The sequence below is a fragment of the Myxocyprinus asiaticus genome, chromosome 48, assembly GCF_019703515.2.
Source record: "Myxocyprinus asiaticus isolate MX2 ecotype Aquarium Trade chromosome 48, UBuf_Myxa_2, whole genome shotgun sequence".
Lineage (NCBI taxonomy): Eukaryota > Metazoa > Chordata > Actinopteri > Cypriniformes > Catostomidae > Myxocyprinus > Myxocyprinus asiaticus.
In genome coordinates this window covers 13,475,158-13,490,423 of record NC_059391.1, presented here as the reverse complement: position 1 = coordinate 13,490,423, position 15,266 = coordinate 13,475,158, and the positions used below count along the sequence as shown (strand labels likewise).

At 41.1% G+C, this 15,266-nt stretch overlaps 1 protein-coding gene across 5 annotated transcripts in view; it reads left to right on the top strand.

The window, feature by feature from the left end:
- Nucleotides 1-15,266, top strand: part of LOC127437732 (receptor-type tyrosine-protein phosphatase zeta-like) — an 87,350-nt gene that overhangs the window by 60,564 nt on the left and 11,520 nt on the right. For 3 of the 5 annotated variants that reach the window (XM_051692842.1, XM_051692843.1, XM_051692841.1), the window contains 7 exons: nt 1,419-1,603; nt 2,054-2,180; nt 4,369-4,400; nt 4,509-6,114; nt 8,122-8,266; nt 10,097-10,182; nt 11,824-11,909. In XM_051692842.1, the coding sequence (XP_051548802.1) occupies nt 1,419-1,603; nt 2,054-2,180; nt 4,369-4,400; nt 4,509-6,114; nt 8,122-8,266; nt 10,097-10,182; nt 11,824-11,909 (2,267 nt within the window). The remainder of the gene's footprint in view (nt 1-1,418; nt 1,604-2,053; nt 2,181-4,368; nt 4,401-4,508; nt 6,115-8,121; nt 8,267-10,096; nt 10,183-11,823; nt 11,910-15,266) is intronic. The other 2 variants (XM_051692845.1, XM_051692846.1) reach the window with 2 other exon arrangements.

The following is a 15,266-nucleotide window of genomic DNA, read 5'->3' as shown; positions in this document are numbered from 1 at the left end:
AGTGGTGCTAACAGAAGAATATCATAGCCGACAACCTCTGAACTGGTTTGCCATTAAGCAGATCGTTGGTGGAATGTCGATGCCCCATTTTACTTTTCTATGCTGCAGGGCATACTGGCGCGTATGGCACGTGGGCGTTGCCATTTTTACAGAGGCCATCGGCAATGAAAAATGTCCCATTTGTGGTGATTCAAACACAGATGCACTCCAATCTGTGTCTTAGCTTAAATGAACCTTCCCTATGCTGCATTTTTACTTTGTAAAGAAGACTGACAGATTATTTAAAACTTAGTTTTTAAGCGTGAGGAAACTTGAATTTTAAAATTGGCCCTTTCTCAAACACAGATTTCAGTTGCAAGATTTACGTGTGACGAGGAGGAGGGCGGGGATGGGCTGTGAGTGCGCACGGCCGGACTCCAATCGGGCTAATCAGCCGAGGAGAGGGATAAAGCCGAGCCGGATGCGGCAGTTTGAGAGAGAGAGAGCCATGTGTGTTTGTCATTTTGATGCGTGTTCTTGTCATGTTGAAATCACAGAGAACATAAATCCAAAAGCAGCCAAACAAACCAGCTAGTTACTTAACCTCCCCTTCACTGTGCACACAGTATTAACCACTGTTGGGTCACATCCATCTTTCTCTCTCTCTCTCTCTCGGCTCACATATCAAAACACTTTTATGTTGCTTGGAAACTGTCTTTCTCTGGATGGCCCCTCACTTGCACAGGTTGATTTCAGTTCAAAACTATTCCCATTAAATTAACCAAAAATTGATGATAGTGTGAATCAGTGGTGGTGGCGTAGTGGACTAAAGCACTGAACTAGTAAGCAAAAGGTTGTTGGTTCAGTCCCCACAGCCACCACCATTGTGTCCTTGAGCAAGGCACTTAACTCCAGGTTGCTCCTGGGGGATTGTTCCTGTAATAAGTTGCTTTGGATAAAAGCATCTGCCAATGTAAATCGGATCTGTTTTAACGAATTTATATTCACATCTTAACATATCAAAAATGCGATGCTGATATATAGAGATAGCTAGACATTTATTTTATTTTTATTTGATGATTTAGTTTGTTTTCATATTTAAAAGTGGTCTGTGTTCACATTTGTTAATGAGTCTTAACAGATGTCATAAAGACCTCTATTTTTCTTTACACAGATCATTAATTCAGTGGGTGTTTCCTGCCCTCTTGTGTTAGAAACTAGTGCCTGTTTTGTGTTATTTGCACCTCTATGGGTGTTAAATATCAAATGAATGTGCTACAGATCTGTAATCAACCACATATTTGTTACAGAAACGTGTGGATTCCATGTTATTCTGTCTTTTCATCAAGTGGCATTTGGTGTTGTTTTTTCACTGTAAGCAAAGCTCCTGTCTAAGTGCTTGTTTTCAACTGTATTTGTTTGTGTTTTTGCTGTTGTAGTTTGCAGTTCAGAGCCGGAGAATGTGCAAGTCAGCCCTCATAATTACACCAGTATGCTTGTGATTTGGGAGAGACCGCGGGCCGTTTATGACGCAAACATAGAGAGATATTCCGTCACCTACCGCCCGATCCAGGGAGATGATGAATCTGCCTTAGAATACTTGACTGATGGTGACCAGGATGTGGTAATTAATGATGATTGATTTTTAAAACAGTTTGTGAAACATTTTTTTCTGTATTCTGTTTTCATGCATTCTGCTTTTCATAAGAACTGCCAAACATTGATGTACTGTTCAGTTACTAATGGAATTTTCCAGCCAAAAAAAAAAATTAATCATTCAATCTCCCTTACCTGTTCTAAACCCGTATGCCACAAAAAAAGAGATATTAAGCAGGATGTTTTCCATACAATAAAAGTGAATGGTGACCAGAGGTTGTTACACTCTGGTATCACAAAAGAAGTCCATATGACTTGTGTGCTGTAGTCCAAGTCTTCTGAAGTCATATAATAGCTTTGTTTGCGGAACAGAAAGTATTTAAGATATTTCAGTGGCGTTATTCACTTAAAAAATACCCTTCCTGGTATTTTAGGCATTATCAATTATGATGCATTTGCTTTGATTTTTTAACACCAGGGGGCGATCATTCAGGACCTGGTGGCCAACACCAGTTACAAGGTGCAGGTGGTTGCCGTGTGCACCAATGGACTATATGGCAGAGTGAGTGACCAGCTGACGGTGGACATGCCCCTGGATGATCCTGGTAAGACCAATCGCGCCCGCCGCCCTCGCATTCGTGGAGAATGAGTTAATAACTTTCATTCCTCTTGTAGTTTTTCTGCCAATATTAGATTAAAGCCAAATATTTCAGACTTCAGACTGATCCTTTGCAGACCAATTAGCTTGTCTAGAAAATGTGTGGTGTGGAAGAAGGCGTGTCAGAAATGAGGAAATTTATAATTAATGCTTTTACTGTAGCGACGTCCACTGTGTTGCACTGTAATACTGTCCTTGAGTGGTTTATTGCTTTAGTTTCAGACCGAATCCCAGCACTTAGCAGGCTAACACAATTAATTTGAATAAATTGCAGGCACTTTTAGTAGAATTTTCTAATTTAATATGTATGTTGTAATTAACTATTTATTATCATTTATCATTTATTTAATATTTTAGTTAAAGGGATAGTTCATGCTAATTTTTTTCCCAACCTGTATGACTCTTGCTTCCAGAAACACAAAAAGAGATGTTAGTCTCTGTCATCATTCACTTTCATTGTATGAAAAAAAAAAAAAAAAAATGAAACATGAAACATGAAATTGAATAGTGACTGAGGGTGTCATTCTGCCAACATCTTCTGTGTTCCATGTAAGAAAGAAACTAATTGGAGTTTTAAATAACATAACACAAGGTGAGTAAATTATGACATAATTAAATTTTTTGGGGAAAACTAACTCTTGAATGAACTTGAATAAACTTGAAAAGGCACTTTAAAACAGTCCTGCAGTGTTTAATTATTTAGTTTCTTTGGATCTCTTTATTCTTTTTGAAAAAAAAAAAAAAAATAAATAAATAAAAAACTGGCCTACAGTATATTTGACCACAGAGCCTCTGGTTTTTGACCTTGTTTCTTTGTCAAAGTTCTTTGGGTGTTAAACATACTTGTCTTTTTTCTCTCTGTCTTTCCATCTTACACTCATTGTTTGTGTTCTTTCTGTATTTTAAATTTCCTTCTTCTATACCAAGAATCTTTGTTTCAAGTGCACGTTTACCAAATTTTGCAATGCGCTCTGTATTGTCTCTTTCACACTAATGTTTTCAGTGGACCATTTGTGCTTTTCTGTTCCAAAGATGATGTGATTTATCAAAGCAGATTTCTTGGCTTGTTAATTCACTGGAATGTTGGCATATTTGTATTTTGCTTACTGATTTATAATAAACTAACCTGTCTTGCTGAAAATTGCTGGCATCCCATTCAGTGTCTATACTGTAGATAAGTGTGTTGTCATTTTACAATTGTCAAACATTTATGTCCCAAGACATTTTTAATGCCATAAGTAAATCAAAATATGCAGTATTTGAGGATAGATTTGGTGTACACCAGTGAAATTATTTGAAGCAATAAAAATGAACCCATCTGATAAAATTATACATTTTCTACTTTTAATGTTCCCATGCTTCACAAACTGATCTTGACCCCATATCATGAAATCTCTGAGGTCTTTTCCATCATTATGCCACTGAGTTTGATCCCATGCAACAGGTAAGAGCCTGCAAGATATTGTAAGCTCTCTCTATTTTTGTGTGCTGGAAGCCATTAAATTGCATGAAGATGTCCGGCCTCTCCTTTTGTGTTTTAGAAATGTTTCTTAATGTATGTGGTCAAAAACTGACCCACTGACCCAAAGATTGTTTCTTTTTGCACTCTATTAAAGAGTGAACTAATCAAATGTCCAGTTTAGTGGTGTGGTTTACTTTTCCTTCCTTCTCAACCTTCGTCTCTGTTTTTTACCTGATGTTTAAAACAGCAACATATTCACAAAGAACATCCAACATTTTGTTAAAAATATCTCAACATGGCATGTGGTTTGTGATAGTACACATTAAAAACCAGTTTGTGAAGTTACAAGTTTCATCCCTCAAACATTACTGTAGAGTTTTTTGGCCATTAAGGATGGAATTATAAACATTGATTGGTTTTCAAGTGTATCAACAATATGTTTGTGTGTACTGTGTACTTTGTCTAATGAAATGCTGTAAATTTTAAATTCTTTAATTATGAAAAGAATGTTGTGTAACCTCTGACTCTGTTCACCAATTGTTTATTAAATATAAGAGATTGACACTGTTGTTGTAATTAGCAATGCTTCTACAGTATATAAAGCCATAAATATGCTAAGATGTGAATATGTTATTCATACAGTCTTTTATGTTTTATTTATTTTCCGAAACAGACCCTGAGACAGAATCATTTGAGTATGACGAGGTAACTATGACTGTCCTACTTTTGTATGTTCAGTTATTTTATAATCATTTTGCAATAGAAATAATGGACTGTAAACCCCTTGCTTCTCTCTCCCTCATTCTACTTTAGGAAGATTATCACATCAATCCCTTTTTGGTCAGACCGGACTCGAATCAGCCACTATATCCTGTACGAACCACAACAGCCCGCTCAAGAGTTACTACAACAGAGCAACCGGTCCATCCAGTCTTTGGCATTCAGACAACAACACCAAAGACTCATGAAAGAAGACTCCCGGTAGATGACTCCCAGAGAATTCAAGATCATTATGTTCCAGTGACATATACAGATAAACCTACAGTGAAATACACAGAGCAACCCACCACCCCCACACCCATAAACGCCTCTTTTGTTGTAGATGTACACACAGATAGACCAGATACTAGTTCCAGAGTTGTATCAGGAGTGTACTCAGAGTCTGACAGTAGAAGTAGTACCTTCACAGATTCTCCAACAACTACTGTCACCCCTGAAATAACAGTAACATCAGCATCAATAGGCATTTTGGGGGTTGAAGGAGTGTCTCAACCTGTAACTGACTCGGTGACTGTAGCCCCACTATCTGAAACCCCAATGGAATCAACTTCCTCTCCTTTTCCCTCGGAGGTGCCTCTGCGGCCTAACTTGCCTTTCCCAACCACTGCCGCTTTCAGCACTGTTCTGTCGCAGACCACCCAGCCAGTGTTGAATGGTGAGAGCGCCCCCTCTGTATCTGACACCCTGTCCTACGTGCATGCAAGTCCTGTGTCCCCTCATTCCTTCAACAGTCTGTTGTCTGAGCCCATCCCTGACCGAGACGTCCTGTACACTGTTTCCATGCTAGTGTCTGGTGGTGAACAGTCTGTCAGCCCCTCCCCGTCCTACCCTACCCTATTCCTCACCAGTTCTGTGTCCTATTTGGACATGGAGCCTGTCTCTAGTGCTGGTTGTAATGATGATGATGATGGTGATTATGATGTTTTGTCTGGGTCTATCTCGATTGACCCCCAATGTGGAAGTACTTTTCCCCCTCAAACATTACCGGAAGCAACTGGTTCTGTTATCTCGGTGCATCCTAGCTCTGAACACGACCTTCCACACTTCTCTGAGACCCCCAGTACTGTCTCTTCACTGGAAATTCTTACATATCTCCAGCCTTCGGTTCCTGTCTCTAGCGACTACTCTCTGATGACGACGACCCTTGACTCAACCGCTTCTCTCTCAGGTAGCATTGGGGACTCCAACTTGTTAGCTGAGTGGGTAGATTCCTCTCTGGTAGCTCCTACTTTTAGCCAAGATGGTGGCTTTTCCATACCTACACACTCTGCAGATGGACAGCTGGAGAGCAGTGCCTCGGGCTCGGCTTTAGATTTAGACTGGAGTCAGAGCTCGGCATCAGGAGAAGAGAGTAACGCCCAATACGTCCCTATGGCCTCTCCTACAGATGGACCTCCTGATGAGACAGATGATGGGGGCGAGGAACACTCATCTTCCTTCTATTTTGAGGGTGAAAATGGTACAGAAAGTGAAGCCATTGAGTCAAGGGTTACCATGCTCCCTAGCCCGTCCTGGACTCTAGGAAGAGGTGGGGAAGAGGAGAGCGGATCAGGTGAAAGCCTCACAGATAATGAGACATCTTCAGACTTCAGTATCCCAGAGCGCACTGAGAGGGATTCAGAGAAGGAACCAGTGGAAGGTAAAGCTCTCGATTGCTGACGTCAGTACCTGAAGATTCTCCTTGGTCTAGCCGTGCTCAATAAAGCTTGGTGGCCCATTTCAGCAACTTGTTTATCGCCATCTAGGATTCTTAAAGTATCTGAAAGCTCTTGGTAAAAGAATAACTAATCCATGCTAAATTCTGAATGCCATAATAACCCACCATAAATGTCAACTAAACAACTAAAATATCACCCAGAAAGTGCTCTGTAGAAGTTATTGAATCATGGGGAATGTAAGATTCTCTGGAGCTCACTACAGCATTCTTTATTAACACACATAAAAAGCTTAAGGCTTTAGACAAGTTTTAGGGATATTTATCCCCAAAAATGAATGACTTTCTTTCTTCTGTGGAGCAAAAAAAAAAAAAAAGAAAAGAAAAGAAAAAAAGGAAAAATTAGGCAGAATGACAGCCTCAGTCACCATTCACTTTCATTGTCTGGAAAAATTATGCAATGAAGCTGAATGGTGACTTAGACTAACATACTGCCTACCATCTCCTTTTGTGCTCCATGGAAGAAAGAAAGTCATACAGGTTTGGAACAACATGAGCCATAAAATGTGCTACCAAAGTACCATCATCTTAACCAGAAAATCATATCAAAATCCTATCATCATAATATGTGTTTGTGTTCTGTGTTGTGTTGCATGTTTTCCCCATAATTTGCTGCTTAAATGTCCACTAGCATGCTTACATCACATCAGAAACAGAACAGCAGCATGTTTTCATCTCAAATTGAATCCAAGATAACTGATTACACATTAAGGATTACTGTGGAGCTTGTTTAATTTGTGTATTTATCAAAAGTTATATAATAGAATCTCAAACGAACCTGCATGGAGATTTATAATTTGATCTTAGATCACATTTAGCCACATTAGCTTTTTTACTCAGCAGACAAAAGAACAAAACACAAACCTTAAGGACCAAGCACTAGCTTAGTTTTATTATGCTGTGTTTTATCATTATTTTTGTTTCACAATAAAAAAAAAATAAAAAAAAAATAAATAAAAAAAATCACAAAAATCCTTCACAGGATAATTCAACAGTACAGGTCATGGCAGTTCCTGTCCAGCAGAGGGAAGCAGAACTCTGATTTTTACTCACCAGTAAGTGACAGCTGGCAGTGGAGCATTGTGTTTTGGCTGCAATGGCGAGGTCATCTCAGACAGTCCTAGGCCAGGTTTTAATCTCTCAAATGTGTCTGTCTGCAATGAATTGTGACCTGCGAACTCTTTAGCCTCTTAGTGTCAAACCAGCTCAAAACACATTTCTGATGGAATAGATTAAGTAGTGCTATATGGCAATGCCAATCCTTATGGATGACATACTGATTATAGGCACCATTAGGCGTTTCTTCTGAGGTCAAAGAGAAACTGAGTCAATAGCCTGTGGTAATATTAAAAATGAGCTTGAACTCAAGTCAAAGTCAAAAAACAAACTTATAGAAGGTTTAAGGTGTAATGCAACATCAAAATAACACTTCTCCAATGTATTGCACATTGATAATTTCTTTATTGTGTCTACATAACATTAATTCATTGATTAGTTATTTGTATAGATTTAAGTACAAGGCCATATTTGCATTTTGTACATTTATAAATATGCAAGTCATTTGTTTTTCATCAGTTACTGCTGGTTTGCAAATAATGTTACTGTACTAAGGTCAACATAAACCATAAGAATACAATAGAAACTTAAAATTATTTGACTGTACTTTGTGTTCAAAATGTTGGCTTATGTGCCTTGTTTAACTGTATTCATGTTATAAGTCATGTGAAGTCTGCATTAGTTTTCCGCAGGTGTGAAAAAAGCAGATTTTATTTGGTGAGTTTGTTTGCAGTGAATGTCATATTTACAGTAATTGTTCAATCGGCTCATTAAGCAAATTAATTTGGGACTTTGATAGGATACTGTATTTCCTGTTGCTGAAAGAGTATTGATGTCTGTAGCTCTGATCTGAGAAGTACGTTCTTTTACCCATAGATGCCAATAACAGCAGTCATGAGTCACGAGTGGGCCTGTCGAGCAGCATTGAGCAGCAGAAGAAAGCTGTGGTTTCTCTGGCTGTGGTCTCCACTCTCACCTTCCTGGGTCTCATCTTTCTGATCGGCATTTTTATCTACTGGAGGTTTGTATTGATGGCAGGACCTCACACAAGTGTCCATTTTACACATATTACCTTTTGCTATAATTAGTTAGTATAGTGATAATAACAACAAGTAATTACAAGCAGTTGCACAAAATAATTATACATTAAGTATGTGTAGTTTACAAGCATTATGTGTAATGTAATATAATATAGCATAAACATATTTAATATCACTGATATTAAATAGCTCCTAAAGGGAACAATTGTGTTTGAGTGAGCTTTGGACTTTTAAGAGGCACTGTTTTAAGTTGAATTATTTTAGTGAATTCTTGATTTTAATGGCTATTTTCTATAGCTATATGTATTATATTTAGTTATATTTAATCTAAAGGGGTCACAATCCAGGGTCTGTGGACCCTCTCTGTATTTGGGGTCATGGATCAAGGGTCCAAGTAGTCCACTTTAAGATGTTAACTCTTTTGTTGGCATTTGTCATGCATAGTTGACTCTTGTCATTATGCATGGAAAACAAAAATACATTTCCCCTGAGACAGCTGTGCATGATTTCCATCATATTGTTACTAATCCATAATCATAACAATCGTTGAAAAGAAGGAGAAGGGGGAGTGCTGTGGCCACATGAGGAGCGTGTTGTCTGTCTGTGATGGCGGTCTAATCTTGGGCACAGACCCAATCTCACACCCACAAGGGACCACCTCAAGGGGAAACATGATCAACAGCCCATGATGTGGTGCTCTGTGTGTGAGAGAAACAACAGTATTCACACCAGGGTGGTAAAATAAAGCAATTAGCCATAAGAGCAGTGATTTTACCATGCACATCCTCTCGTGGATTATTTTATTTCTTGATAAAAGACAGAAATGTTCAATAAACAGTTAAATGTATTATTTATAGCAGTATACAGTAATTCATTAATCACAAGTAATATAGTTCATTTTCCCTAATGTACGCTGTTTGCGGTTGCCAAGCAGCATAGCAGTTTGGAGCATTAATAGGATTTATGGTCACAAGTTTATTATCATTTTGAAAGGTCTTCAAACACAGCTCGCCCAATTAGAATTTCATGTCCCTTTTCTATATAGTTATTCTATACCGATATATATGCAATCCATTTTTTGTTCAGATATTCCCAACCATGAAATAAGCAACTCTGGCAATCCCATGAAAAACATGTCTCTGATTTGTAAACAGTTTAGCAGCACAACATTGTACATTTCTCATTCCGATGTACCCCTTGGCTCTTAAACATATTGCTCATGTTTGACTTTTTGTTGTTACACCGTGAAGATTGCGGCGAGATTAAATCGTAATCTTGGAGCCGGTGATTAAATCTCCAATACTCTGATATGTTGTTTGTGGGGCTGCAGGGAGCACAACGCTGTCAGGCTGCAGAAAGAACCTCCACATGATTATGTTCAACATGACCAAGTCATGTTCATGTCTTGTTAGCGCAACCGTGGGTGGTTCAATCTCGGCAGAACACAGGACGTGTACGACCACTTGTCCATCTGTAGATACATGGTGCTCATTTGGATTGCAGACAGATGCGCACTTGATGGGACGTTTTGAAATGTTTGTATTTAATCTGTGGGGGACATCACTGTGTTTTGTTGTCACCACTAATCCCTCCCAAGAAGTTGCCATGTGTGGATAAGAAATAACAACACACAAACACAAATAATGGAAGCTTCTCTGAGAGATACGATGAATAATTTTTCATGTGTTTTTATTAACTTGTTTTGTGAAGGAGATTTGCGCAGTGCAATTATCCTTGCATGCTGTTCAGTTGACAGTACTTATGTTACATAAAATGCTGGTAGAGAAAAACTGTTTTAATACCCTTTACAGGAAATGTTTCCAGACTGCTCATTTCTACATAGAAGACAGTACATCACCCAGGGTGATCTCCTCCTCACCAATGCTGAGCCCTGCAGGTATATATAAGAATAAAACATTATGATATGTTTTTTTGCTGGTAATTATGCTCCCGTACACATGCAGATGATGTCCCCTCCCTGATATCTTAAAATAGTCTTTATAACTACAGATGTGTTATAACTCTGTCGTGTTGTCCACAAGCAGGCTCGATGAAGCATAAACATGGTACTGAAAGCTGATTGGCTTGAATGGTTACCTCTGATAATGATTGGTTATGAGCGCGGAAGGAGGCAAATTTAATTTTGCCTCTGTTTGGCTTTTTACACGGAAGCAGGCGATGTTGCGTCATTTTAATATCCATTTTGATTGGTCAGTTTACTAATGAGAGGAGGCATTATGCCGTCAGCCTCCTGGCATTCATGATGATTCATACGATAATTTAAACTCACCTGTCTACCGTGCATGAAAGACAAATAAATAGAAAAACATATATTTTTGCATTAAAGGCATTTGAGTTGTGTATGTTAGTAAGTAAACTGATTAAAATAACATTCATTTTGAATAATATTTTTGCGGAGGCTGAGCCTCCTTTGCCTCCTCTGATGGCCGCTACTGGTCTAACCCTAATGCTATGCCTAAAAGAAAACTTTTTGCATTTGTAGAATTTTTGAAAAACATTATATACTAAATTTAAATATTGTTTGACAGATAAGAATGTCTTAAATGTCCCCAATGATCATTTTTGTCAGATTTAGCTCACTTATTCAGACAAATTTGTCCCCACAGTATAGTTATGCACACACACACACACACACACACACACACACACACTCCCACACACACACACACACACACACACACACATACAGTAACAACTTAATATGGTGATAAATAGGTTGTTTTACATATCATTCGCCAATAAGATCAATACGATTTTCAGTACGTCAAAACTACAGTGGGTTCCAAAAGTCTGTGACCACATAAAAAATCTGGACTTTTTTTCAGTACAACTTTATTCATTTTCAAGAGACAATTTGGTTTTGGGCATATAGAGTGCAATAACACTCTGATGGCTCTGGTGCTCAGTGCTCTGTAGCGCCTTCCAGAAGGCAACTGTTCAAAAAGGTAGTGGGCTGGATGAGTGGAGTCAGAGCCCTTTTCCTCACTCTGGAAGCGTACAGTTCTTGAATGATAACCCTAGAGATAAACAAACTTTTAGGATTTTGAACACTTCAAAATGAAGAAAAGTTGACATGTGAATAATAATATGAAGTAATATTTAATATTTAGCACTGTTTTCAAGTCACTAATTAAATAAGCAAATTTGTGACATTGATGTTAGCTACTTTGTACAAAAGGTCAGATTTATTTGCTTCCATTGAAGCACACAAGATGCTCTTTGGAACATACTCAAATCATGCTAAGATAACATTGATCATCAGGTTTTGCGCAAACTTGTGGAGTTCATGTCAGCTCAGGTGCGTGTCATTAAAGCAAAAGGGGGACATAACAAATACTAAGAAATTCTTAAATTTATATATATATATTTTTTTCAACACTACTTTTCATTCAAACACTTAAGCTTATAAGATTGTACAGTATGTAATGCAACATTTAGTATTAAATTAGAATATCAACCTGTGAAAGCTGTCACTGCTTTTTTATGTCAAATCAGTGACTGTCTTCAATCTTTCCAGGTGCCCATGAACCCCAGTCAGTGAAACAATTTGTGAAACACGTTGCTGAGCTTCACAACACCAACTCATTTTACCGAGAGTTTGAGGTTTGTATCCTATCACCCCCCTCTCTTTAGACACTCTTTAAGGGACAGCTATATAACACAAGTTTGATGTAGCAAATCAACATGTCATTAAGGCATCTGATAAAAATTAATTGTGTGCTTCATTCAGGCATGTGCACACAGTCTATATGCATTTATACATGAATGTGGGTTGTTGATAATGTATTGATAATGAACATGTACTCAGCTCAGTGCAGAGGCAATATTCCAGTTAGATGCACAAAAAAAAAAGATACACAAAGACCCAATTACAGCTTAATTAACATCAGTCAATGTCAAATCATAACCTTCTCACCATAAAATTATTCACGCTTGATTAGAAAATTGAAAATAAATCAAGCAGGCTTTAATTGGACACAAATGAGGCAGTAAATCTTAATTATGAGTTCTGGCCTTAAGAGCTATCTATGAAAAAGTAACAGAATTATTTCTTAAGTTTCTTTTAATACACAGTCATGTTATTATTATTATTTTTTTTTTGTGTTGTGGTGTTCTTGTTGAGTGTTTTTGCTATATGTAAAGTTGAGTATTCTCCACAAACCCAATATTTTTGTCATGTGGCACGCTGGTGTTTGAATGCATGTTCTTTCCAATCCGTGACAGCACGGCCTTGGATTCTGTCCATTTGGCCTGCAGATAATTGATATCATTGGTTATTTTGATCCATACCATAGTAAAGAAGATTTTGGGAAATACCGTGGTTTTCTTTATGCTTTTGACTATAGGCGTTTCTAGACCCCCTTTTTTTTGCCATTTTTTCAACGGCATCCGCTTCACTTCGATGAAAGGTGAGAACGGCGCTGCCTTGCGCGCGGAGATTGTGTCCCTTCTATGGAAGGATGCGATAGAGCCTGTTCCTCCAGCCGAGATGAGGAAGGGGTTTTACAGCCCCTACTTCATCGTACCCAAAAAAGGCGGTGGGTTGCGGCCAATCTTGGACCTGCGAGTTCTGAACCGGGCCCTGCACAGACTCCCGTTCAAGATGCTGACGCAAAAATGCATTTTGGCGAGTGTCCGGCATCAAGATTGGTTCGCGGCGGTAGACCTGAAGGACGCGTACTTCCACGTCTCGGTTCTACCTCGACACAGACCCTTCCTGCGGTTTGCTTTCGAGGGCTGGGCATACCAGTACAAGGTCCTCCCCTTTGGTCTGTCCCTGTCACCTCGCGCCTTCACGAAGGTCGCAGAGGTAGCCCTTGCCCTGTTAAGGGAAGTGGGCGTTCGCATCCTCAACTATCTCGACGACTGGCTGATTCTAGCTCACTTGTGGGACTTGTTGTGTGCGCACAGGGACCTGGTGCTCAGGCACCTCAGCCGGTTGGGGCTTCGGGTCAACTGGGAAAAGAGCAAGCTCTCCCCGGTTCAGAGTCTCAATGATGGCGCGCCTCATGAGCGAGCATGCGCAGTCGGTGCTGAACTGTCTGAGAGCATTCAGGTGGAAAACGGCGGTCCCACTGAAATTATTTCAGAGGCTCCTGGGGTATATGGTGTCCTCAGCAGCGGTCACGGTGCTCGTGTTGATGCATATGAGAACGCTTCAGCACTGGCTTCAGACTCGAGTCCCGAGATGGGCGTGGCGCCATGGCACACGCTGTGTGCTTTTCACGCCGGCCTGCCACCATCTGTTCAACCCTTGGACAGACCTGGCATTTCTACGGGCAGGGGTTCCCCTAGTGCAGGTCTCCAGGTGCGTCATGGTTACGCCGGATGCCTCCAAGCATGGCTGGGGTGCCATGTGCAATGGGTGCGCAGCCGCTGGTCCTTGGACTGGTCCGCGACTGCGTTGGCACATCAACTGCCTCAAGTTACTGGCATTATTGCTCACCCTGCGGAGGTTTTTGCCATTGATCCAGGGCAAGCACGTGTTGGTCCGGACGGACAACACGGCAACAGTAGCGTACATCAACTGCCAAGGCGGTGTGTGCTCTCGTTGCATGTTGCAACTCGCCCGCCTTCTCCTCCTCTGGAGTCAGCAGCGACTCAAGTCGTTGTGAAACACTCACATCCCGGGCAACCTCAATAGCACAGCTCAGGGGAGAGTGGAGACTCCACCCCCAGGTGGTCCAGCTAATTTGGAGTCGATTCGGTCAAGCACAGGTGGACCTGTTTGCTTCCCGGGAATCCTCCCACTGCCCGCTCTTGTATGCCCTGACCGAGGCTCCCCTCGGCACAGACGCACTGGCACACAGCTGGCCCCTGGGGCTATGCAAGTATGCATTCCCCCCAGTGAGCCTACTTGCACAGAAGTTGTGCAAGGTCAGGGAGGACAAGGAGCAGGTCTTCATAGTAGAACCTTACTGGCCCACCCAGACTTGGTTCTCAGACCTCACGCTCCTCGCGACCATTTGCGCATAGTGCCTTTCCCCTCCCCTGAGGTGAAGACGTGCGCTTTTTACCCCCAGTCGTGTTCACAAAGTCGTGGACCCTGAATGTCCTTCCTCCGAGCCCTGTGGCAGGTCAGTTTATGGAGAAACTCGCTGCCGGCCGAGTACGTGTGCTAACTACACCCTGTACTGGTTTAGGCGCTGGTTACCTATACGTAACCCTGTGTGATGTAACTTCCACAAAAAGAGTTTCCCAGTTGGTAAACTGCGTCTTCCTTGGGCAGAGGTCTCTCTGCCCCTGGTCACCGTGTTTGTGGAACTCCTTCCCTCTCGGGTAGGACCTACCACGGGACTTCTCCACATGAGATGCTTCCGACAAGACTCGGTAAGACCATGTGACATGGGAGGACACCGTGGTCTCCGCGGTGTCCTCCCTTTAGGAGGGACACCCCCAGATGAACGGACCCTATATGGCCCCCAGCTGAACGATTTCGTTCCTTTTGGGGAGAAAAAAGAGAAGAGGCCGCAGCTGGGTCAGCCGGTCCCTAATTTTGAGCAGTCAACTTGTCCCCGAGGTGCAGGGGACCGTTTGACACCTGTAAGAGCATTGGGGGAGGTTACGTGATGGCCGGGTGCGGTGGCTACGAGGCATGCAGAGGTCTGCCCATCTCGCACCGCCAGTCCACGTAACACAGTTCAGCCAATTATGGCGTATTGTATAGGGACCCCTAGTGTCACTACATCGGCAAAACGTCAAGTGAGTGACAGATAGGGAACGTCATGATTACTTGTGTAATCTCCGTTCCCTGATGGAGGGAACAAGATTTGTGTCCCTCCTGCCACAACACTGAACTTCCCGCTGAAATGTCCGAGACCTTGTCTCGGCTCCTCAGCACAAAACCTGAAAGAGTGGTTGCAAGCCAGCTCCTTTTATACCCGTATGTCCGGGGGAGTGGCATGCAAATTCCACTCGCCAATTCCCACTGGCCTTTTCTCAAAGATCAGAGGTGTTTGG